This window comes from Cololabis saira, chromosome 6 (genome assembly GCF_033807715.1).
Source record: "Cololabis saira isolate AMF1-May2022 chromosome 6, fColSai1.1, whole genome shotgun sequence".
Taxonomy (NCBI): Eukaryota; Metazoa; Chordata; class Actinopteri; order Beloniformes; family Belonidae; genus Cololabis; species Cololabis saira.
The window spans coordinates 9,197,282-9,223,765 of NC_084592.1; the positions used below are offsets into that span (position 1 = coordinate 9,197,282).

The following is a 26,484-nucleotide window of genomic DNA, read 5'->3' on the forward strand; positions in this document are numbered from 1 at the left end:
CATCTGTGAAATTTACTGAAAGTCTAAATCTGTGCTGATGACAGGCTAATGAAAGAACACTGAGCTAAAACAAAGGTACGGCTATGTCTTTGTTTTGTATATTAATATAATCCATTATCTTAAATGTTGTATCACCAGGCTTCTTATGTAACTAATAATTTTAAAGAGGATCAGTAAGTGCCTGCTCATTGGTACATAAATGCAGGAAATCAGACTAAAACAAGCTGTTTTGGTTTCCAGTTACTCACACTTAAGCTCTAAGTCGTGACATCATTGGCGACAACCGGCAACATGCACGCTGTGTCCTGCAGCTCTCAGACTAAACCCCAGCAGAGGCTCATGCATGTAAATAATGGATTTAAATAAGCAGGAGGACTGCTTCAATAAAAACATCAGCCATATTGAGGCTGGATTTGTCCCATTTGCCTGGAACATGATGTTAAACAGATGCAGTTGAGACAGCGGGACAATGAGATCTGGGGATACGGGTTTTAACACAGCTGAAGTAACATAGCTGCTAATTTCAGAGGGTTACCGTGGATCATTTCCAGGGCAGTATTTTTCTTTTTGCTTTGGGAAAATCTAATTGTTCTTTTCAATGTGAAATACCAACATCAGACTGAAAACTTTTATTGAGCCAGATGGAAACGTGTTAAACCTAAAACAATTTTAAGCTTGATCGGAAATAATTGTGACATGAGAAATAGAAATTAAAAGGTCCAGTGTGTGCAGGATTGAGTGGAAAATTCCCAGACTGTCACCATCTGAGTACACCCCCCTACCCCCCCCCCCCCCCCCCCCCCACACACACACACACACACAATCTTCAGCCTACCTACTGCTTTTGATATAGAGTGTTTGTTGCAAAGTTACTAAACCACAACAAATCTTACTCTCATAGCAGTTCAAATGCATGCATCGGGTCAAGGAGTGCGACATCCATCGCAATGAAGATTTTGTACTTGTCTGATGTGGAGAAAAGAGGGTTGTGCCAAAAGGCAAAGCTGTTGATTTACCATCTCATCAATACTCCAACCCTGAGCTATGAACTTTGGGTAACGACCAAAAAAGTGAGGTTGCAGAAAGAAGTGAGATTAATGCTCGTTCTATTGCTCAGACATTGGAACCAGGGAAAACACGCAAGTTGACCACATTCCAGTTGCAAAGTTGGAAAAGTTACATTAAGGTGTTTTATAAAGTGGTTGATTGTCAGTCAGTGTATTGATCTGGTACTAATAGCTAAAGTTCTATAGTTTTGACTGCTTCCACTTCCAGTACCTTCAGTTTTGGACATGATAAGTCCATTAATTGCTATTTGGAGAAACAAAAATATGACAAATTCCGGTTCAAGTTCAAACTTCCAAGTAAGAACTCAGAAATTCAGATTTTTAAGAAATTCAAGTACCGTATTAATGGTTTGTGTTACCATATATTTTCTGCTTAGCTTGGGAATAGCTCCGTTGAATTCATTTAGACTTGCAATGTTTTGGAAAATCGAAACCTGATTTAAATTGTGTGAACTGAAAGGCTGCTGAAGTAGCTGTCTGGAGTGTAACCATTGATTCATAGAAACTATCATTTCTTACTTTAAAACTCAGAAAAACAAAAAACTTTGAGCAAGCTGCACAGAACAGTTTAAGTTTTAATTTGATTCACTTACGCACAAGTGGAAATCATTAAGGGAGGGGGTCTCTTCTCACTCAGCGTATCTTGTAAACAGGATGTCATTTGATGACATTTCATAAAACCACATTTGTTTCTTAAATCACTGTTAAATCTTGGGTCGGTACAGGGAACAGGGCGGATAATTGCTCTGTTTGTCTTTAAGGAAGCTAGCCGGATCACACAAATTAAATCATCGTAATTAGCTGAATTTCTAATCAAGTTTCAAGTCATTGGGTTTATTAGAAAGATTGGTCTGGTGTTGCTAGCATAAATTGTGCCAGACAGCTAAGAATATTTTTTGTATTTTTTTGAAACGGCTGCGCAGAGCTTGAATGCATCACAACAGTTTGAATCCTGTCTTATATAAGACGATACATTTATTTATGTAGTTAACAGTTTTATGAAGCAAAAATATGTTTTCGACTTATTGTTTCCAAACTGTTTGATTTTATTATTTTTTATTATTACTTTGAATTTGATTGCCAAAAGACTTTCTGTAGAAAACATTGTCAACCATGGTGCCTTTAATATTTTTTCAGTATGTACTCAGTTAATAATATATTATCCAGTTTTAAAACCATGTCTGGGGCTGAGGATCTGAGTGAGACAATATGCTTATTCATTTCCTTGTTTTTCTTCATAGCTGCAACATGGTTCCATAAAGAGCTTAAATTATCCATATTTTTAATTTACTTGTTTTTGAGAGAAACAGGCTTTTATAATCCTCTTGCTTTATATTTGAAGACAAGACAAAGGAATGCCTACATCTTCCTCAGTCGATAAATAAACTCCCCTTAGCTTTTATTGGACTGAACCTCTGCTCTCTTACCTCCTCACTCTTTCTTTAATCATTCATAAAAGCAATGATTTGTAAATTATTTATAGAGTGAGGATTTTCTCCAGTGTTTCTCCTTAAATATTTCTCTGATTATAACTGTCTTTGCTTTTGAATGTAATTTTTTTTCTTTTTCAACCCCCTAAAGTTTAAACAGCCTTAAATATCTGTTGAGGAAAACAGCACAAACAGTCGTCTTATTTTCTACCTAAGCATCTCTCAATTTTTTTTGACCATTTCATGTATTTTTTTCTCTTTTTGATGAGGTTGATTCAAACACCTTTATCTGGTGTTTTCTTAATGTTACAAAAACACTGTTTTTTTGTCTTTTCTGGACCAGATGTTATCTAGAGTGGGCGTTGTTTCATTTAAAGGTGCTTTTGCAACTGCAGGATTTATTCCATTAAAACAAACTCAAGTTTACTGTCCCACCTGGAGTGCGTCATGTTGTCTTGAACATTAGTGATAAGAACTATTTGTTCAGTTGTTGTACTCGGTGTGCCCCGAAACAACCAGACCAAAGTCCCCAAAAAGAGGTTGTTCCTACGTTGTCATGCCATAAAGTGGAACATGAGTTTAGTTCTTCAACACAAGATCTGTCTACATTTACGTTTTGTTTTTTTTACATTCTTGTAGCAGACACGTGAAAATGATAGAAGGTATGCTTATAGTTTTTCGGGTTGTCATAAAGGAACCAAACCAAGGAAAAGAATGCTGCGAGTTTACAAACTTATCAAGAAATTCTGATCGAGCAAACAAATAGTTTGAAAGCATTAAACATCAAATTTGAATTCATGGGATGGAAATTTGACAGAAAGTCTTGTTCAGGGCTTAAAACTATTGCAAAAGTAAATTCATTTTCAAATTTGTAAAATTTAGACTTTCATTATTGTATTTATCTTTAAAATGACTAATTGCTAACTAATTCCTCCTGAAGCTTAATACTGTTTTATACCATGATGGAACTGTATGTTGACAGGGAAAATAAATTTAAGTTTAAAATAAATTCAAAACTTTTGGTTTAAAAGCAAACAATCAAACATCTTCTAAAACATTTCACCTTTACACCCAACAATGAACAAAAGTTATCTTTAGGTGATTCTCAGGTCATTGCAGGGTCTGTAATTTTAGCAGTTTCATCAGCATAGAATTTATTGAAGTGTCATCAGCATTAAAATGTTGAAAAGTTTGTGTTTAATAAAATTATTTTTTAACACAAAGTTCATGACAATTGGGGGCAGTGGCTGATCGAGCCAGTAAAAGCAAAAACTCAGAGCTGTTTGGACTTTTTAGGGTGGAGACAAAGACCATTTATGACACAGCAGACTGTAGTACTAGTGTATACTGATTTCGACAAGTAAACTTACAGTATGTTATTTCTGGAAAATGTGTAGTTTACAACTGACCAGGCTACTTCAAACTATGTCCGATAAGAAAATATACCACTACAGCAGGGGTGGGTTGGAGCAGTCATGTGAGCAGTATGAAAAACATACAACTAACTTGTATGTACTGCACACTACATTGTAAATGCAGTATTTAGTATGTGATTTTGAAAATGGCCAATCTCTCTAACCATGTAATTTTAAACAAAATGTATGAAGAAAAAAATAGCAGTCTTTAAGCAATTTTGAACAGATTGTCTGACCTTCCTTCTTGTAGAAGATCAACTCGGTCTTGAACTCCCCCCTGTCGTCCAGGGCTCCTTGGATCTGGGCGGTCGACCGGTCACTTGTTTCCGGGCCGTACAGGAAGTGACAAGCGCAGCTCTTCTGCATGAGCTCAGCACGGGCGTAGCCCGTGAGCTCACAGAAGCCGTCGGAGCAGTAGACAATGGGATAGAGCGACTGCACCTGGGCATTTCCCAGAACAAAGTTGCTGTCTGTAAAGGGAGAGGAGAGGAGACAGGAAGTGATCAATATGACATTTCATTTTCAAGTCCATCACCTGGTTAGTCACTGAGATGGTCCTTATTTTCTACTGTTAAAAGACTCAATATGATCGCGTGTGCACATCATTATGCAGATGAAGCAAATTCTGGATGTTGCTCTTAAAAAACATACAAAGAAAAAAATAACCTGAATAAACGTGCAATTAAAATGACGTAAAATATTAAGTCAGAGGTTCATTAGTACGGTACATATTTCAAACACCATGATTTGCTTTTGGGTTTTTTTCAGAGTGCCAGTGGAAAATCAATCATGTGCAACTTTGCACCTTCCTGTAATATAAATGACTTGTCACCTGGCAAATCACAAGTGCTTTTTTGCAGATAACAGCAATGTGGATCGATTTTAATCTTCATCCATCCAGTTTTTGTCCATTTACCTGAGGTCGGGTCACGGAGAAAGTAGCCTAAGCATCAAAGCCCAGACTTCCCTCTCCCCAGCCACTACGGCCAACTCATCTGTGAGGTGTTCCCAGGTCAGCAGAGAGACATAGTCCCTCCAGAGTGTCCTGGAGTGGGAAAACCTCACCAGGAGCGTCCAGGAGGCATCCCCACCAGTTGTCCGAGCCACCTCATCTGGCTCCTCTCAATGTGGAGAAGCAGTGGCTCTTCTCTGAGCCCCTCCCGGATGACCAAGCTTCTCACCCTATGTCTTAGGGAGAGCCTGGACACCTTGGGAAGCTGTTCCATGTCCCTAGAACAAGCTTTTGTAGCCAAGGATTAGACCGCCAGGTTCCCCACTTTTGTCCACCACCCAGCTCACACTGCACCCGACCCCTATGGCGCCTCCCACAGATGGTGATCCCATGGGAATGGATACCCACTTTGCCTTTTCGGGTTGTGCCCAGCTGGGCCCCATAGGTGCAGGCCTGGCCACCAGGCGCTCACCATCATGCGCCACCCCCGGACCTGGTTCCAGAGGGGGGCCCCAATGACCTACTGTACATTCGACCAAGGAAACACTGTGTTCACTGCTTTTACTGTTAATCTTTTCTCTCTTATTGGTATATAAATATTGGACCAGATCAACTCATCCCTATTTCAGGAAATGAGCAAAAGGTTCTTTCAGTTGTAGTAATTAAACCTTTACTCACAAAACCCTCACTTGATCGAGACACATTAACGAATTTCCGACCAATTTCCTGTATGATTTGTATCTAAAATTCTGGAAAAAGGTTGTTGCAAGCCAGTTACAGTATGTGACAATTTGTATATAAATTGTTCATTTGGAGTTTTGCAGTCAGGGTTCAGAATGCATCATGGCACAGAGACAGCATTGGTTAAAGTGACAATGGATTAATGTCCACACTAGTTATGCTTGACCTCAGTGCTGCGACATGATCCATCGAGTGGTGCCCCTCACCCCTTTTGCTCTCTCACTCTTTCCTTTCTTAAGCTTAACCTCCAGTTATTAATTATAAGTATCTCATAAGCATAATTGTTCTCAATTATACTTATTGTGCTGGTCTGCACCCTCCTTTTCTCTTCTGTGCATGTTTGCAGGCCAGAGCTTCAGGAGCTGCATGCTGACCTGCAGTCCCACCGTCTGATTATCCCAGTGTTTACCTCCATCTGTCTATATAGATGTCTCTGTTGGATATCTGCTGACATCCTGGCCTGCAGTCCCACCCTCTGACCACGTCAGTGTCTGCTGTCTAAATCCGTTTATATAGTCTTCTCTGTAGTCCACCAACTAACCATGTAGCAGTCAGTGTGTCAGAGGGTGGTTGAGTTGGGGTATGGACAATGATTGTGCTTTTGTAACGTTGAGGTATGGCCAGTGATTATGGTTTAAGGGACACATCATTGTTTTTTATTTAAAAACAGTTTCTCCAAACTGTCTCCAAACTATCTCTACCTCTCTCCAAACTGTCTCCAAACTATCACTGACTGTAACTCTCCATCAAACATCCACATTTTGAATGGAGCCTGTGGGGTTTATACAGTATTGCTGTCAAAACTTCCTGAATCAGTCCGTGCAGCGAGACTTCGGACGTCATCATTGTCATGTCCTCCCCTAAATGAAGCGAGCCTCGATATGCGCATCGAGGAAATGCCCTACTCGACACACGCTTCCAAGCCTCAATACCGAATGTCACATCACTACCTGCATGCTACCTCCGTCTCCTGTATCTGGGTCCTACTCACCCATACCTCGACACTGGAATCACTGGATCACCGAAACCCCACTATGATAAGATGGCAACTCGAGGAGGATTTACAGGATCCCTAACTTCACATTTTTCTCAGCTATAAGGATAAAGTTTTTGTCATTGTTTTAGTAATACAACATCAACATTTGAGCCTCATCTGAACTTGAATGGGAAAAAAACTCTTCAAATTCTAACATTAAAGCTCTTAAAGCATTTCCAAAATAAACCTCTAGAGACTCTTTTCTTTCAGACAATCAAGAATCTACAGTACATGGGACTGCTTCATCAATGACCACTGGAGACAAAGCTGATAAGTTGCAGGAATTGATCAGGTGAAATAAGTACCAAACTTTGAGTGTTGTTTTCTTTCTTTTTGTAATTGATGCCTTCAGTAACAAATGCCCAAGTAACTGTTAACAATCAGCAGGAACATGAGCCCCTGCTTACTTGCTTCACAAACACATTTGCTTTGTTTGGCTGCTAGTCAGAGATCTGCATAATATATATATTTGTATGAGTGTGTCTGTGTTTGTGTTGTGCCTATTGGGGATTTTCTTACTGTTCCATATTCAGTTAATGGTTTTTGGCATGTACATGAGTTCAAAATGGACTATTTATTTCTATCTGCTTGGTTGTTCTCATTGATCCTTGATCCGTGAGTGCCTTCAAGACCCCATATTAAAGATTTTATGACTGATGTGCCTCTTTTCCTTTAAGCTCATGTTTATGTAGTTTTTGTAAGACTGACATCAGTCATGCAAACCATCACTTTAGCTAATTACTCCCTTGTCTGACACATCCACCCTTGGTTCCTGCTCTTTCTGCATTTGTTCTCCTGGGGAGGAATGATTTTCAGCTTCAGCTCAAACACAAACAGAAAACAGGAGAGGTGATGACCACCTTCCTGCTCATCCTGTGGGAATCAGTGCTGTTGTCATCAGGTGCACTTGGACTCAGATGTGCGACCAGGATGGAGCCCAGGATGTGTCCCACACCTGGAAGCATGTCCAGCTTCCAACTACCTGCAATTCCACAACGACAATGATTATTTGCTCTCTACTTTCCATCATAGTTGTGCCAGCGTTATATAATTTGTCTGCCGAGTTTGGCTTGCCCTAGTCAATCTCCCCCATCATAAACATTGAAATGTTTAAAAACAATGCCCCTCAATGGAGGTTTGAAAGAGATTTACATATTTCTCCTTTACATGTACATGAAAAACACATGCACAAGCAGAGGAGTGTATGAGGAGAGCCAAAATATGAGTTAACTGTGACACGACAAAAACTCTATATTCCCAACAGAGTTAGACATCTCTTAAAGGAGCTTGAGGCTGGATTTATGAAAAAAAATTGTATACGTTTTAATTTTTCTAGTAATAAGGTCAGATGAAGCGTTCCAAACCAAAAAGAGTGAGCCCTCTAGTGTATCTCTCCTTTGCCTTGAACAGGCTGTGTGCTGCAAAATGTGCTGCAATTCGGTCCCGAATTTCCCGCGCTGGGCTGCGGATGTGACGTCACATGACGCTGCATGTGCGTTCTCCCCGTTCTCCCGTGCCGGCCTCACTGTTGGCTGCAGTACCCCCAACGGCCGTCGTGGTGAAGGGTGGCGCTAGAGAGTCTCATTTCTTAAAAGGAGCCTCAAGCTCCTTTAAGGATTCATAATAATGAATTCACTTTTAAGACATTTCAGCTCCTACAGGAGACAAGCAAACTACTTTTCAGACAGACTGGGAACATGATGTCACACGGATGTGAAAAGGGCAGACCATACTCAGCTGTGGGGGGGGGGGGGGGGGGGGGGGACTTGAGTGTCAACAATAAGTCATAAACACTCACTGCAGTTTATTTCTATCTCCTTAGTAACTCCAGGAGTCTGAACAAATGCCAAAGCATGAAGATCCACCTTTGCTAAGTGACTCACTGATTTCACGTCATTTGACATGTCATAGAAATCTGAGCTGAAAAAAAACCTTGGATCCAGTTTTATGCAGATGAAAATGCTCTTACAGTAGTTGTTCAGGGGAGGTATTTACATAGCTGAATTTAAATGACTGCTCATGGAACCACAAAGATTGGGTTGTTTAAATTTCTATAACAGTGTAGTGAGTTAGTAGCTTCTGAAGCTGATGAAATGAGGATCTCTGAATTCTCTTTTAGAACAATCAACTATGTCTCAGGGTTTATCAGAAAAAAGTAAATGCTCTTCAAGGTCTTGCTTTCTGAGTGTTTTTGTAATTTTCTACAAAATGTACACACTGCAATATAACAGGACAGTCAACGTTCCTAAATGTAGCCAAGGCACCACCTAATCCAGGCGAATAATACAGCAACCAAGATTGCAGTTTTGTATTTGCTTCTAGTCTTCAATCTCATCACCTTGTCAAGGGAGTTATTCTCACCTTTTGCTGGCTAACATGTGACAGACTGAATGAGAAGAATCATAAATGTCAAGCTGATGTTCCCTGTCCCTTGTGAAGCCTGTCTTCCGGGCTTTTGTCCAACATAAAGGCAAAAAAGCCACTTGTGAAAAAGCCCACCATACGTGACATGACTACTGTATGTTCACGGCAAATGCTTTGTCCTGTTGTTAGTCTTTTGTGCAACACAGCGTTATCAGTAAAAGCATTTGGAATAATATCATCTCAGATACCATCCAACCACTATGCAACAACATCTGTATTTGTATTGGTAGGTTAAAGTATCGGTTGAGTTTTGCTCTTCTTGGTTTTTTTTTTGAGAAGGTTGATACGAACCTATATAAATTCACCAGATGTGGTTCAAAATAAACGTATGAGGAATATATGGGATGAAGTCTGAATATATTAATTGAAAGTCTGAATATATGGAATAAAATCTGAATATATGGAATAAAATCTGAATATATGGAATGAAAGTCTAAATATATTGAATGAAAGGCTGAACATATATCCAGAGATCCTTTAACTTTCCTCTAATTAGTATGATGCTCCACTTCTTGAATGTTACCTCTACACAGCTATTGATCCTATTGATCCTATTTTTCCTTTTTATTTGTAGTAACCCGTGAAACAATACTCGACTTCAGATGGTAAAACTCTATGCAGAGAGCGAACCAGACTGTTCAATCATGTACTCTGTACCTTTTATTATAGAAATAGTGTATTTCTGTTAAAGCAGCACAACGTAACTTTCAGCTTTTCTGAGTTTGGCGGCATCTTGTGGACAAAAGCGGTAGTGTTTTACCAGAAAGAACACTACGTTTCCCATGAGCACCAGCGCGTACTGCAGGAAAACTCCTGTCCCGTCGCTGCATTTGTTTTGATGAGAGAACATGGGACGCTTTTCTGTTTCACCAAGTGAACAGAAGGAACGCAAAAAAAGATGTTAAACTGCTGGAAAGGAACTGGAATTTACCGGGATACCTTAAACAAGGAAGCCAGGGAGCGGTATATGGAGAAAATAATCATTATTAACGGTCTGGATCCATATGAAATCCCTAAGAGATCCCTGAATCCCTGAAGAGCCATGTGTTTCAATAAATTTGTATAATAGTACAACATACAGTACATGTTTTGTATCCCTCTTATTCTCTTTTCTTTTTTTTGACTGCTATATTATGTGGAAGAGGCTCCGAAGCGTGAGCAATATTTTTGTTTTCCTCGTGAGATTATTTTTTTCCTCTGCAGCTACAAATAGAGTTAATATTTTTTCCTCAACAAACTAGTTTTATCTGAAGATTGGGGTTAATTGCTCCGCAGAGAGCTGGCCAGCAACTGCGTTTAGCTGGAGAAGTGGGGAATAAAACCCGTGTTTTGATCCGACCCGGGGCCTGTACTACGAAGCGGGATTTGGGGTTAGCGAGGTAACTTCAGGTTTAACCCTGGGTTTTCAGGACTACGACGGTGGTTCACTTCTTACCGGGACACATCGCCATGGTAACTTATGCTGAACCGCTAACCTGCTCCGGAGCAGGTTATGTTCCAGATACAGATCGCCGGGTGTAAAAGCACTGCCCACTGACCAATCAGCTCTCTTGGAAAATGACATGCCCTTTCGAAGAGACCCCAGTGGAGCTTGGTGCGCGGATCGTGAGAGGATCCCTCCGAACAGAACGCGTATTCAGGGACCACCAAAACCCCTTTGCTTTCCCTGATGAGTACCTGTATGAACGATCCAAAAAAAAAGGAAAAAAAGAAAAAAGAGGTGGAGGAGAAAATAAAAAATAAATCAATCAATGAATAAATAAAACAAATCATCACCCAAAATCCGATGTACAGTCAATCCAAAACTAATACCAATTAAATAAATAAATCAAGAAGAAATCAAAAAGAAGATGCATTTGTAAGGGGATAGCAAAAAACGGATTTTCAATTTCGTCCCTCGAACATTCTGAGAAGTCACTTTAAAATACTAAATACCCCCCTCCTGAAAAAATAAAAAATTAAATAAAATAAATAAAAAAACCCAATTCTTTGGTACAGCATCAGCACAAGTTATCGGTCAACAACAATAGTTATAGAACCAATATATACAGACTGTCTCAGAAAATTAGAATATTGTGATTTTCTGTAATGCAAACACAAAAACAAAAAAAATGTCATACATTCTGGATTCATTACAAATCAACTGAAATATTGCAAGCCTTTTATTATTTTAATATTGCTGATCATGGTTTACAGTTTAAGATTAAGATTCCCAGAATATTCAAATATATGTTTATATCCCTATGAATTTACGCATTTATACAGTCAGCGATCTTTTGCCAGCTGTCTTTCCTGCATTTTGCAGCTGCAACTGTGTTGCTTTTTGCCTGTATTATATGCCTATACTCATCATATTTCCGTAAAATTATTGTTTGCTCTTTGCTACTGAAATAAGCGGCTCTGACAGCGGACTTCTCCATGCTTGCGATTGGTCATGCGCTGAAAACACTGCCCCTTTTATGTGCACGCGCTCATATCCAGATTGGAGAAACCTGGGTTGATATACCGAGTTGATAACCACCGTCGTGTGACCGCTTAGCGTGATTGCAATTGTCCCGCTTAGTGAATCTGGATAAGGAAAAGATATCCTGGATATGTTGAACTTGCTTCGTAGTACAGGCCCCCGGTCTGTGTGAGTGTTTGTGGTTTAAGGCTGTTTATGGTTCTGCGTTAAATCGACGCAGACCCTACGGCGTAGGTTACGCGGCGACACGCACCGTACGTTGCGCGTCGATTTAACGCAGAACCATAAATCATGCTTTACTGTGTGTTTGGTCGTTACAGCCGCGATCCAAAGCGAGCCGACGGCTCTTTCACTCTTTTACTTTGTTATATCAGATACTTGGCCTCCGTGGTTCTGCCTCCGAGCAGGAAACCGTTGAAAAGTTAAACCATTAGGGTCTTTTCCCCATGTCTGTTGTGTGGAGCTGCTGCAGCCACAACGCAGCAACAGCTTCTGCGGAGCTCTGTGCTCCAAGCCCCGCCCATTTTCGTCTCGACTGCGAATCGGGAAGGAGGGGGAAGTGACGTATGCCGTAAAGCAGTCAAAGTCGTAACGATTTGTAGTTTTTTAGTGTGGCAGGGTTCCTACCATGCTCCTCAAAGTTACATAGTGCCAGTGAAGGTGATACAGACCCCCTCAGACCATGACAGAGGTTCATTAAACCTGTTGGAAGTTGATGTACCATCACAATGACTCTGGAAATATGATATTAAGGTGGAAAAGTTACGTAGTGTCGCTTTAAAGACCCACTGCAAAAAGACATGTAAATAATTCATGGTAAGGAAATGAAAAAATTAATATAACGAATTATTATATAGATGAACTGAAAACATAATTATTAATTACATAATCATATTTTTTTATCAGAAATCAATGTTTTTACTAGACACCAACTTTAAAATTGTTTATATATTTTGATTAAAAAGTAAATAAACTTTCCATTTCCTGTAAAACAATTACAACTCTCGACTCATCCTGCACTTAGGGGTGAATACTTGCCTTGGGTCCATTCTGCAGATGTTGGTTGATCAGGCTTCTTTGGAAATGGCTAATTAGAAAAGTAAGCTTGGGTGATGAGTATCACTCTAATTTTTACAGGAATATTATACAACCCCCAATAGCACTGTTATCACTGTTCACTTCAAGGTTACTACATTTGTGGGAACCACTGATATATGATCTCAGAGTTACTGAACCTCTAAGATGTGCACGCTGTGTATTCACACTATTAAGTATTCATGAGATTTGTGAGATCATAGTCAATAAAAACTCTTGCCAACCTCCAACCCATCTGTTACTGGCTAAACCACAAAAGTTTGGAGCAATTATTTCCCAGTAGATAGCCTACAGGTTTGGTTTTAGTTGTGATGATGGCAATGTTCCTTTTGTTGTCATGCTTCATTTTTTTTTCTAAATGCTTGAGGTTATTTGAGATGTCAACAGTTCATCTAGCCACATTAGTATTTTTGTCTTTAACCAAGTCAAATTCACATCTAATGACATTCTAGCCAGCTGGGGGTTGCGGCTGGAGCCTATTCCAGGTGTCGTCGGAAAGAAATTCAGTTACATCTCGACCAAACTGAAGCATGCTGCACGCTCACTGTTTTTTAAATAGTATGTCTTCCCATGATGGGATCAAAAGTTCAGCCACTGGCTGGAGTTTAAACATACAGCTCCTCTTTCACCCTCCTTCTCATCATTGCTATATCTGCCCTGAAGCACTCACTCTGATTTCTATGCAGGGTTTTCAGAAACTCATTCTCCTGCACATCAAAGACGACATCTCATTCAGCCTGGACCCCCACCAGTGTGCATTCCCTGTTCCCTATGAACCATATCTCTCCACTCTGCTCCCATATACCCTGAAAATAAGTTAAAAAAAAAAAACCTGAAGTAGCTGAAGACTACAGCATTGAACACCATGAATCGGACTGGGCCTGACAACAACTGTCGCAAACGGATGACACTGTACATCCTCCCTGACAGGCCGGGGGACAAGCAGGACCGACCCATAATCTACTGACATCATTTTACTCCAGGGGTGTACGTTGAACATACATTCTGTCAACCTGCAACTCCATGGATGTCTTGGGCAGTGTGAAAGACCCCAGAACAGTCTTATTTTAAAGGCAAGAGGAGAAGATTAGTTTGACATTTGTAGGACGATGTACAAGATCAAGCTGTTGATCGATTACTCCAAAATTCAAGAGAGTGAAGTCTGTTATTGAACCAAATTAGTTACAAACTCAACTGTCTGATATGTCCTGTAAACTTTCTGCATATGGAAACTGTGTCCTGCAGAATTTTCAAGCCTGATCACATATCTTCACATCATGCATGACTAGGGATCTTTATGTAATCAATCAGAATGTGAAAAAAGGGGGGTAAACTGAAAGGTTTTACAGCTCAAGATTGTACAGCAACACATATTCTCACAGACTAAAAATAGTAAAATAAATAAAGTGGGCTAATAAATGAAAAGAGGGCCACCTATTTCTAAGTATGAGGGATACTGACTGGCAGTTGTAAATACATTTTAAATGGCTTTATATATATATATTATATCATGTTAGTAGAAAAACCGCCTGACAGCTTTCATTAAAAGTGAAACTTGGCTTTCAGGTTTGTGTCAACGATTTGTCTCTTTTACACACAAATGTGTTGATGCCCTTCCATTAAGAAAGACAATCCTACAATGGTCACTGAAATAACTTATAACCTGAGAAAGTCATTAATAAATAAAAGTTACTGAAAAGTGACCAATAAAAATCATCGCCTGAATGCCTTAAAGAGTAAACAAATTAAACTGGCCTGGACATATTAGTTGGTACCCCTAAAAAAGACCATATTATTATTTGACCATAGCAACATGTTAAAATAAATTGCAATCTGTAATTAACATCACAAATGTCTTCAATCCCCAATGAGTCAGACTAGCTATTCAAAGGGTTACAAGTCGTTTCTTTGCTGTTTGGTCTCATGGTGGTCACCACACTGAACGTGAACCAGAAAACGCAAAGGAGGGAGTTGTCTGAGGAGATCAGAAAGTATGAAAATTATGGACATGCATGTTAATTCAATTCAATTCAATTCAATTCAATTCAATTCAATTCAAAAATACTTTATTAATCCCTGATGGGAAATGAAAGGTGAAAATAAATTAGAGGTGAAAGCTAGAAGACCATCTCCAGGCATCTCTGTGTTCCTGTGACTACAGTTTTAAAATTAATTGAGAAGTTAAGGGTTCACAGAGCTGTGGCCAACCTCCCTGCAACAACTTTCAGAGAGATTCAAGGGGAATTCCAAGGTCAAGGCACATCAGCGTCAGATCACACCATCCATCACTGTTTGAACCAAGGAGGACGGCTGAAGATAACTTCACTGTTGAAAGAAAATAATAAAAAAGTCGGACAGGAATTTGTCAAAATGCATATTGACAAACCACAAAGCTTCTGAGACAATGTCCTTTTGACAGATAAGACAAAACTGGAGCTTGTTGACAAGTCATATCAGCTCTATGCTCACAGATACAGACGTGAAGCCTTCAAAGGAAAGAAGACTGTAGCTACTGTGAAACATGGAGGAGGCTCGGTTATGTTCTGGAGCTGCTTTCCTGCATCTGGTACACGGTGTCTTGAATCTGCTGAGTTTTCGGCACTCTAGTGAGGAATTTACCCGGAAACAATTCGAGAGAACTAAAATGTGATCGCTAACTATACATGAGCATCCCCAAATTGTTTGGGGGGATGGGCTAATGACTGGGCTAATTCTCTCTAGAAGGAGCTGAAGATTCAGCTATGGGGCCCCCTAGTGGCTTGTGGGGTCCTATGCATTTGCATATTCCGCATATAGCAGGCAAACTGCTCCATCTGGGAGACATTACGTGGCCTGGTGTACAGGCATTATGGGCCCGTTTATAGCGCTGATCCCAAGTCTGGTTTCTGCGTATGTTTGAAAAAGCTCCACACATTATAGATAGAAACGCTTCTTCTCTTCTGATGACTCTTTTTTGATTTTTTTTCTTAGTCGTCACAGAATCACACGTTCACTTCCCTCTTTTATTTCTGTCCTTTTGAAACAGATTTTGCTGAAGTGCAGGGTATTCTTTCTCATTTCCCCTGCCTGCCTCAATGCAGAATTGTGTCAGTCACTCTTTTGTGCTGCTTCTTTTCTTTGCTGTTTATTTTATTATTTTGTTCTTATTTCTGGCTGCCTTCTCAGTTCATGGCAGGAACAGTGGTGATGATGCCAGGATAGAGCAGGGCGGTAGTGTGACATTGTTTGCACACATCCTAGATAACATCCACATTTGTCAATGTTCCTCTTCAAAATTCAAAATGCAGGTGCTTACTTAAAAAGAACTGCATGTTGTCATTGTAGGATAGATCCAAAAAGAGCTGTTTAGAACTCCTGAAACCACTTTATAAACGGATTGAACTTTACAGTCAGTGATATATCCTGTTTTTGCATCATCCTCAACTTTTTAACTCTTTTGCATCGTGCCAAACTTAAACCATAAGCTTTAGTGCACAATTAATACATACACTCTCGGAAAAATGAATGCCACAGCAATATCCCCAAAAATCCGGGCTTAAGTAGGTAAGAAAATGTCCCCTCTGGTTGCTGAAATTAGTCCCTAAACCTATTGTTCTGTCCTGGGAATTTGCTGAGAATTTGCAATTTGCTGTAAGGTTCACTAAAGTAGAGAGGGATGGAGCAACAGTAAACACGGGCTGACTGTAGCATACAGCAATGCAGCAGTGCACTTCTGCAGTGAAAACAAGTTTTGGACTTTCATTGGAGACAGACAAAATAAATAATACTTCAGTGCTTGTTTTTTACGTGTTTGTTTCCTGTCTTCCGGTGCTGAATTTAGATTGTGAATATCCTGTCCAACAGCAACAGCATCTGCACTTGCGGTTGCTTCCCTTCATACTGTAGACGTACCTAAACTTCAATCGTCACCGCTTACCCATAAAATCTAAATAAAAACAAGTATCCGTACCGTTCTTGATCGGTACTGCACTGGGAGGGTTAAACATCCACTCGCATGCACGTGTGACCAGACCGTCCACACAAAGGCGTTAGCAGGAAATATAATTAACATTGAAACAAAGAGGCTTCACAATCTGGAAAGAACAACAGTTGTTTTCTGCTGTACACTGCACGAGTGAGAAACGTTCAGCCATTTCCGCCAGTTCTCCCCACGCTTGGGTTGCTTTTCTCCAGGTGCTCCAGCTTCCTCCCACAGGCCAACACCATGCATGTCAGGTTAATTGGTGATTCTGTGAGTGTGTGTGCGTGTGTGTGTCTATATGTGGCACTGCACCCTGCATTTTGCCGGAAGAGGGCTGGAATACGCTCAATCTGACCCCCGTGACTCTAAAATAGGATTAAGCAGGTATCAGGCATCGCTGACGTGGTTTCTTTTGGGCTCGTTCTTGTAGCAATACCAAGTCGTTGTTTAAGTTTGCACATTTCACCTTTTAAGCAAATGTGCAAAAAATAATACAAATTGTACATTTGTGAAAACAAAAAGACGGACTTATTTTTCTTTTTGGAAAAGTTACTGGAGAGCAAAGCAAAAGCAAACATTTTGCTTTATACTTCAGCTCCTTTGAAGCAGTTTGATTTCAAAGTGTCTCCGAAATCTATAAAGTGTTATTCTTTTTCCAAGAAAACTTCTCATTCTCATCTTTTCATTGATTTTGTTTAAAAGATTTATGTCTAAAAGAGCCAGTGTGTAATATACCACCACTCAGGATGGATGAGGTACTGTAGCCTCATATTACAACGTGCTTAGAAAGAACGTTTATTTAATCCAAATCATAACTGCATAACTGCACAGAAGCCAAACAAAACTTTGATGTGACTAGTTAAATGGTTAACTCTGCTAGCTACTCTTACTTTAAAAGTTAAGCACCTTGCAAACTGTTAATGCTTGTAAGGCTAACAGATGAATGAATAGAATGTTTGAAGGGTTATCTGGGAGCAGACGTCTGAAGCAGAAGCAGAAATGTTCCAAAAAAGGGATTCATCCCACAAACATGCCTAAAGGCACAGCAGCTGCCCAGCTTTGATGAATAATCTAACACATTGGCGTGGCAACAAGTCCAGATGATTACAAGTTTGGACAATGCGTGTGTGTGTGTGTGTGTGTGTGTGTTTTTATGTGCATCAGAGAGACTTAAAAGTGTTGCTCGTGTTCCTTGTATTGATTGCTGAGCTACGCTGTAATTGGATTATCAGAGCTAGCAAACCGCTTTGTGATCAGGTCATTCACCATCCGATGTCAAATTGGATTACCCAACAGCTGGAAGGCCTGAAGTGATTCAGAAAATGCATTGATAAGCAACCTGGGTGATATGGTTACCAGGCTTTCAGAGACAGATTTTTGTTGGTATTACTAAAAAACAAAAAACAACGTGTAAGTAGGAATGTCGTATCCTAAATGAAGCTTGGATCAATTTGGTGACCCTCAAAAACATCCACATCCCCCGTAGAAACCCTAATTAATCCAGTCATACTTTGCAGTTTGCCGTGTATCTGTGAACAAAGTGTGAAAGAAACCAAATATATGAGCTTCTGCTGTAAACGAGAGACCAGGAATCAAATCAGCCAGGTGAATGAATATGAATAATTTGATAGCATGCGTGCCAGTGAGATTTGATTTGGATCTTGAGAATACATAATGAGCTTCCAGCGAGAACATTATAGACCTGTGATGAGTTAGAAGAAGCTGGGAATGATGCAATAATCTTAGTGGAACTTAAAGTTTTTGTTCACATTTCACTCAGTTCAGTCAGCGGTTGCAGTGAATATCTTTAGTCGTCCTTCTCAACCAGAGAGAGAGAGAGAGAGAGAGAGAGAGAGAGAGAGAGAAATTTACTTTTAGTAGGGTCCTGAAAAACTAGACCTTCCAGACAGTCGATATTTGTGTCCATATTTGTGGAGTAAAAAAATTAAAATTAAAAAATACACTTAATTTTGTGATATCTGCAGGCTACACCACAGGGTACAGCTCTCCTGCTGGGACAGGATGAAGGGAAACAGAGAGAGAAAGGTAAAGGAAAAAGATGAGATTCAGAGGAGAGCAAACTAGGGACAAAACTATGAGACACGCATGCTACGGGCCGTACATTTACATACACATCTATATAGTTTTGGAAGTGGGTTGAATACTTATGTATCACCACTGATTTTTTTGCTTTTAACAAGAAGTTAACAAAATTGAGCGTTATATATACATTCAAAGGTATTTGTGTCAGAGGTGTTTCCACATGGATGTCAAGTTGTCAGCGGACTGAGGCGTTGGTTGTTGCCGCACCGTTTCATGCAAAGCAAAGTTGTGAAGTAAATCCAAACTCAGGATGAAGCGATGCACACACAGCAAGATAAAAGTCAATTTCAATGAGAACTAAAAACACAGGAAGTACAAGTGACAGGAGGGCACTCTTCAAGCCAGTGATTTATAGACAAGTAACAGACCAAAAGCAGACTGCTTTGTTTCCCCGAGTACAAGGAAAATGAAGGGTTATAAGAATACTAAGAAGTGAATGACTGAAAAAAGAGATGAAATAGACAGCAATGGGGCATAGACAGGTAAAGCAAGATGAGACATAAAGAACAGAAGCCAGGAACCAGTAACCAAAACCAAGGTGCACCCCAACAGTAAAATAGTTATACAGGGACTCTAATTATATAATGAGAGTGGGATTAAAGCTCCAGTATGGAAGAGCAGTGATGCTACTATTGTGCCCTCTAAAAGCCTGCCATGACTACTGGATATTGGATAATTAAGGTTAGCACAACGTATTTGATCAAGTAAAATAATTAATAACTACAAACAAAGAAAGTACTGATTAAATACCGAATAAGTCCTGACTCTCAGCAGCTGAACAGCTGTACCTTAGTCAGGTTAGCATTCTGACTCCTGCAGACATATCAGCCATAAGCTGTGATGTTTTTAATGTCACTGGAGAGTCTCTATTGCTGCCTTAAACTACACTTAAATTAAGAATACATTTTAGATGCTACTTTGCTTCAAGAGGCAGAGCTGGCCATCCAGTAATTGGACAATTTGTGGTTTGAATCTTAGCTCACATCACATGTAAACGTGTTTGTGAGGAAGATAATGAAGTCCAAAAAGAATGTTTGGTACCATTGGTGGTCGCAGCAGACGAGAATAAAGGCACTAAAAACACCTCATGAAAGTGTGTAACTGAGCAACGGTGTGTTACTTGGAGGGGGTGAGTAAAACTTGAAAGTGTTACATAAATGCAGTCCCTTTATCTCAGCTTTGCTTGAAGTGACTACCCCAAGAGAGCCTTTCTGAAGATGACCTCTGATCTCTCTGTGAATGACCAAAAAAGCATGAGTGTTTTTGAAAATCAATAATGGTTATGTGGTTCAACGAGGACGGCGCGTGCTCCATGGGAATCAGGCAGACGGGGACTCGCTGCTGACCCGAGTTCATTTTAAATGGACCGGTGCAACGTGTCGACGGTCAGCGCACATGAAACAGGTGTCCAGATGTTATCGGCTGCATATCAACTACTCATCATTCTCACACTGCAGCTTCTTCGCGGCGATATGTGCAAAAAAGCATTAAGGTCATAAAACAAGTTTGCCCCAATTATCTCATTAACAATAATGATTTCAGTTTTTAAAAAATGACTTTGAACACCCACACAACAAGCAAGTTTGCAACATTTTCAAATATTTTGGCCACCCCCCTTTGATTCCTCACGGGGTTTGGTCCACACTCTGGGGGCCACTTCAAAATAAATGTGTCTCCACATCAAAATCTTTCTCGCTGCATGTCAAATGGCTGTCATGAAAATTAATTTCAAGTTAAAACATTTGGCACTGGTTTCTGGATTTTAACACTTCAAAGAATAATGAGAGATCTCCTGCAGCAGGAAATGTAATTTATGTGCCTGAGCTCAGTGAGGGCATGTTGTTTCTGCTTACACGGTGTGTCTGTTTGTTTGACGGGCAGATCAGTTTAAATGCCCCCCAAAAAAGATCAAAAGGTATCTTGTCATTTTTCAGTGTATTGACATGTTCATAAATACACGGCTCTCTGTAATATTAGCAGCAGGTCTGCGTAGGGAAGCGGTGAAATTCATATAAAAGTGTTTCATAATAGCGTCTTCAGTAGAAAGTGAGGCAACAGGGACACAGGAGGAGTCTCAGGTTAGTTCATCTTTGATCAGTGTTACACAACAATGGAGCTTTTTCAGACTAAAAACAGTGTTGCTGTTGTGCTGAGCAGTGCGTCTGGTAGCTCTGGATATGGAAAACACCTTGTGTCTATTCTTGGAGACACACTGTTCAGTTTCTGTGGTGGAGGTGGAAGAATCTGAGTCACAGAGAAAGCCTGAATGTTCAAAAGACACGAGAACATTAAAAAACGATAAAAGTGTTCCCTTCAATATCAGCTCTGGCGGGAAAATAAATTGTAAAAATTGGCCTTAGAATTAGGACTATTTCTGCACTTGGACACACTGTACAAACATAGATATGTTCCTTTTTTGTGGTGCATTCACAGTCTCGCCTCCTTTTTCTTCTCTTGTTGACACACGAGTAACCGGTGTGATATGGAAGTGGGAAAGGCTCAATCTTCTCCGTATCCTGATGTGATCCGAGTCCTTGAACAATCCAACTAGTGGTTTAAGATGTATGAGATGAAAGAATTAGTAGTACTCATGCATCCGCAGCAGTTTTTACACAGCAGAACATTCGGTCTTTCGCTTGCTATTAGTCCACAAAGATTTTTTATATATTTCTTTTTTTTTAGGCTGTCAGAGGGTGCTAGTAATAAGCGGTCTGGTAATCAAAGTCTCTTCAAAGAGCCTTTGAAGGGCTGAAGCTTTGAAAGGTGGAAAGAGTAGGGGTTGTTTGTGAGGGTCCTCCGATACCCCTCTGGTAAGGAAGTATTTTTAACTCCAGGTCACCTTCAATTGCTGGTGCTGCAGATTAACCAGATGTAATGATGAGCATCTTGGCTGCCGTGTCTGTAAATAATCTGCACTGTTCACAGATTCAGTGGCTGGGGATTACCGGCGAGGCAATGGCACTTTAAGTATCAAACACGCAGCTGTAACTGGTAAAAGCACCTGAACCAACAGGCATGAGGAGCAGCAGGGGGAGTATCAGTCCTCGGATGTCAATGTAAGCTTTTATCCACATGGGTGATGGTTTTATTTTGAGCAGGATGAAGGAAGCAAATAAGATTAAGCAGATGATGGTGATAAAATAAAAAAAAGATACAAAAACATTCAGCTTAATCTTTGTCTCCCAGAGTCACCTCTGCAGAGTCACAGCAAGCCTTTGTCCACTCCATGAGGTTTTCAGCTGAAAGGGAACCCGGCTCCTTTTAGGCTCAAGGCGGACAGGGGAATATGCTTTATTGTGACAAGAAGGCGATGTGTGTGAAAGGAAACCAATGTGAAGGAATTACATAAGAGGAGCGAGAATTTTCTCTTTTGAAAACAAAGTATATACTTATAAGTATATAACTTATTAGCTTATTACGTGCACCTACCGTCATCAGATGTGTTGGATGAGGTGACGCCTCAAATGTCATACGACCTCAGTAACACTGTAGCCTCAGAAAATGAAGGTTTTCTAGTTTGATTTTGAGAACTTTTCTTGGATCCGTGCTGTACATATGTAATTAGATTTTTTAGTTTTTAGTTCTGTTTCCAGTTTTAATTTGTCTTAGCTTAATGGCGTTGACTTCAGAAGGCCCACTGTGTGGGCAGGTCTGAACCCCTGATATCTTCCAAGTATATATATTTTTAAGGTTTTCATAAAGTTAATAATCTCTTTAACTCTGCTGATCTTCTGCAATTATCTATCCATTCTCCGTCTTTAAGAAAAAAGTTACTTTTAGTAGCACTGTTATGAGAAACTCCAAGGACAACTTTGTCAGCCAATTTCTTCTTTATGTTTGGCTTGTTGACATGGATAAAGGCAGCTTGGTTGTGAAGTGATGCTTTATTTCCTAAAGCCTGTTACACGCAATCCAGTTTTACACTTGTCTGTCATTTTAGATAAGTTTGGTGCCCAGATGTCTTAAAAATGTGTAAATATGTATGTTTAAAAGCCCTGTTTCCTCTTTCTGGCTATGTGGTTTGAATAATCATCAGTGAGTTTACATTTTATTTTTTCCTTTATACTCATTGAGTTTCTTTCTCTTTTTCCGACATTGCTTCAGTATAGATACATTATTTTGATTGCTTTTTTTGCCCTAAAAAATAAAATATGACTCGATTTAGCTTTTTTTCTTTTCTTTTTTGTCCTTTTTATGGGAATCAGCACAACCCATGTAGTACAAATGTCTAACAGAGGGTTGAAACAGTGGCAGAACACGTTTCTACAATTTAGCCAGCAGTGATTTAATGCTCCAAGTATCTCATAATATATCCACATAAATATGAAATTGACTAATTAAGGCGAATATAAACCAACATGAGTACATTTTTCCCCAAGAACACATTGATTGAAGTCTGTTTTTTTCTGTATCATCAGCCTGAGCTCCAAAGTGAATGGTGAAGTTGTTTAGTGGCATCTTTCCAGCTGTTAATTTCCTTTCATCTGATTGATGGAAGATCTAACTGTATACTTCACACTCAGTGAAGTATACAGCCCTCATTTACCTCTCGGTGTTGACCCTTAGAAAGAATATCTTCACGATATTTGCTGTATAATTTGATGTGCTTGTTGTGTTTGGCTGTGAATCCTTCCTCGGCTTACGATAAAAGTCAATGCTAAGCAGTTCATCGCCTGCCTCACTGCTGATCCACCCACCCGTGTGATCGGGGGCCACGTATCAGCCCTTTCTCCAACTCCGGGTGTGTGTGGTCACTGTTGGTGAGTGGTTAGGACAAACACACTGGTCAAAACCTGGCTAAATTATTTGATCCAACGCTGAACACTTACAAAGTATTCTGTTTTTTGTCTGATTTTTGCAGCTAAATGTACATAAATTAAGCTTGTGTGAACCAAACATTTTTTTAAAGAAAACTGTTGCATATAATGACAATTCATGATTATTTTTAAAGGTGCAAGAAAGCCAAATGGAAGTAGTTAGTAAAGTAGTTAACAAATCCTCTTGGCCACAGGTTCTGATGTTACGTTTTGTTAAGTTATGGGTTAGGCTTAGATCCACTTTTTTCATGTTTCAGTTTGAGATTTATTTTCAAAGACTATTACCCAATAGGGCTGGTCTACTTTGCTACCTGCCTATCAGCGGAGAGCATCAGCAGTACAGAACAGGGATCGGCTTATAGAGACTTTTGAATCAACTATCTCGTCCCGGTAAGTCAGATTGATGTCTAAATATTCATTCTCCTTTTAAATGGATTAGAACGGTCCTCCGGCACCTGTGCGGCAGCCGTCCTTCCACACGACCATTACGCCAGCACTCACTTGTTGCACCCACAGTTAACTACAAAAGGAAATTAAAATAATGACATTTCTGAATAAGGAAATTGTCTGTTTTCTTCAATGAAAAAGCTCTCAGAATGACGAACATTTTCCAAATTAAAGTACATTTTCAGCTTTCCTCACAAGCTCCTAAAGATTTGAATTCTCCGACAACCTTGCAGGACTAATGCAATCTGAGAAATGTGTGTGCGCACTCGTGTGTTGTTCAGAAGCGCCCTTCAGCATACACCTACAGGGATTTGTGGTCCATATGTGCCCTGGAGCAAAAGCCTATCACCCCAAACTTTTAATGAGAAGGTGTCACAGAGGCATATACAGCCAAATAATATGCTTCTGTCACTGCCGTGCGACTCTGACATGGTACATTGTGTGAGCTGAGTTGATCTGTGGAGAAGATGTCCAGCTGCAGATATCAGTTAGTTATGTAAGCCAGTATTGGTCGCTACGATTTCCTAATTAGCTGATTTGGAATGTGCTGAATGACACAAACCTAAGATTTTAAGGTCAAAGTTGCTCTACGGTGACATTTTATCTCTCAGTCAAAAAGGAATCTTCAGGAATAATTGTCCGTTCACCGAATGTTGGGTTTAATTGCGTTCACCATTAGTAGCCACTTTTACCTCAGTGATAACATCAACATTTTATCCATTTTGTTGATTGATACAGTATGTCTCACAAGGGAAGCTTGGAGGGATGCAGTGATGTTGTTATCCTGGTTACTGCTAATACATTACCATTTATAATAACTTTTACCTCATCATAAAACTTTCTCCAAACTATATTAACATCAAGCTCTGGTAGCTGTACGAGCAATTAAACATGTTTTTTAGTTCATAGAACCATCCTGGAGGGCAGTGGTCTCATCAAGTGTAGTGTTTCAGTATAAAATTGCCTTCCTATAGGTTACTAGTCATATACATATATATATATATATATATATATATATATATATATATATATATATATATATATATATATATATATATATATATACACACTGTATGCTGTCATTTGTAAATAAATTACATTAAATAACCCTTAAAACACTATATTTCTCTAAAAAAAGAGCATACATGAACTAGCCAATGACCTCACACTTGCATACGGGAAAATAAATAAATACTAAATAAATAAAATCCAATCTCAGTCTCCAGTAGTCATTCTCTTATAGGCAGAATCGTGCCACGAGTTCTATATTGAGCTGTGTTACAACCCGGCTTGTTCAGGGGATGAAACGTAAGACAGGTCCTGCTGGGGGGGCTTTATTGATGGCCAGAACACAAACACAACAAAAGGCCAGAAAAGGGCTATATGCAAAAAAAGTCCTTAATCAAGAGAATAAATAGTATAGCAATTGTTAACCAAAACCAGATACAATCAAACCCTAAACCAGAGGCGGTCCTGGCTACTTTTGCGCCCTGGGCGAACTGTCCATCAAACGCCAAACAAGCTACGCAAGCTCCATAGAGAGGAACGCTGCAGCAATGTAACAGCAAGCCAGTGAGTGGGAGCTGAGTCCATATTGTGAGGTAATTCTTCTACCACATGTAAACGTCATAGACCCCAGAATCCACTGTTGCTCCATTCCTGTATTTTGTTTTTTAGTTTTAGTTTTTCTTCAGTTTTTGGGTCTAATATGAGAAATCTCAAACAATATTTCACAGGTATATGTGTGTATATACATGTATATATATATATATATATATATATATATATATATATATATATATATATATATATATATATATATATATATATATATATATATATATAATATACGGTACATGTTTTTGGTGAAGTAGAAAGCTTGCTTATTGAGTACAGTAAACATAACATGCTAGTTTTCTCTTCTTGTTCTACAAAACATCCAAACTTCTAGAAGAGCTCTTGATGGTTTTTTTTTTGAATGTTGATCCTTGATTTCAGATTGAAGGTTAGTGGAGATAAAAATGGGGAAGACAATAATAGGGATGGTTCCACTCTGGACTGCGTCTGTGAAGTCCCAGAACCTTTTAAAAATGACCGGGTCACTGAAGGACATCTCTTAATTTCTTAAAGTTGTAGGTCCCCAAAACAAAAGACTGCATTCCCTAGCCGCATTACAGGCTTTTAGAACTCAATGTTATTTTTCTTATTTTTTGAGAGAGCAGACTTCGGTAATCCAGTTATGTCCTCCGAAGCACAAAGGTTTTTTCTTTTTTTGAAGCACTTTAAATTTGTGCTTTACTTAATACTGATGCGCAATTATGTTTGGGAGCATTGATCAGGAATGCAGTCCATCAAACACTCAATAAACTTTATGTCTTTTCATATTTTTTTAAGAATATTGTGCACTCGAGACTTCTGAGAGTATTTCAGTTTTAAAGTCTGGACACACTGGATGTGAAACAAACCACCACTGTCACACATGACAAACTGTGTGTACGTGTGTGTGTGTTTGTGTGTGTTCTCTGCCAGCAG

The 26,484-nt window shown here is 39.5% G+C and overlaps 1 protein-coding gene across 1 annotated transcript in view; it reads right to left on the reverse strand.

Moving 5' to 3' along the window:
* The window catches only part of kcnh3 (potassium voltage-gated channel, subfamily H (eag-related), member 3), a 227,388-nt gene that overhangs the window by 65,026 nt on the left and 135,878 nt on the right, over positions 1-26,484 (reverse strand). Inside the window, exon 2 of the mRNA XM_061723226.1 lies at positions 4,149-4,382. Within this exon, the coding sequence (XP_061579210.1) occupies positions 4,149-4,382 (234 nt within the window). The remainder of the gene's footprint in view (positions 1-4,148; positions 4,383-26,484) is intronic.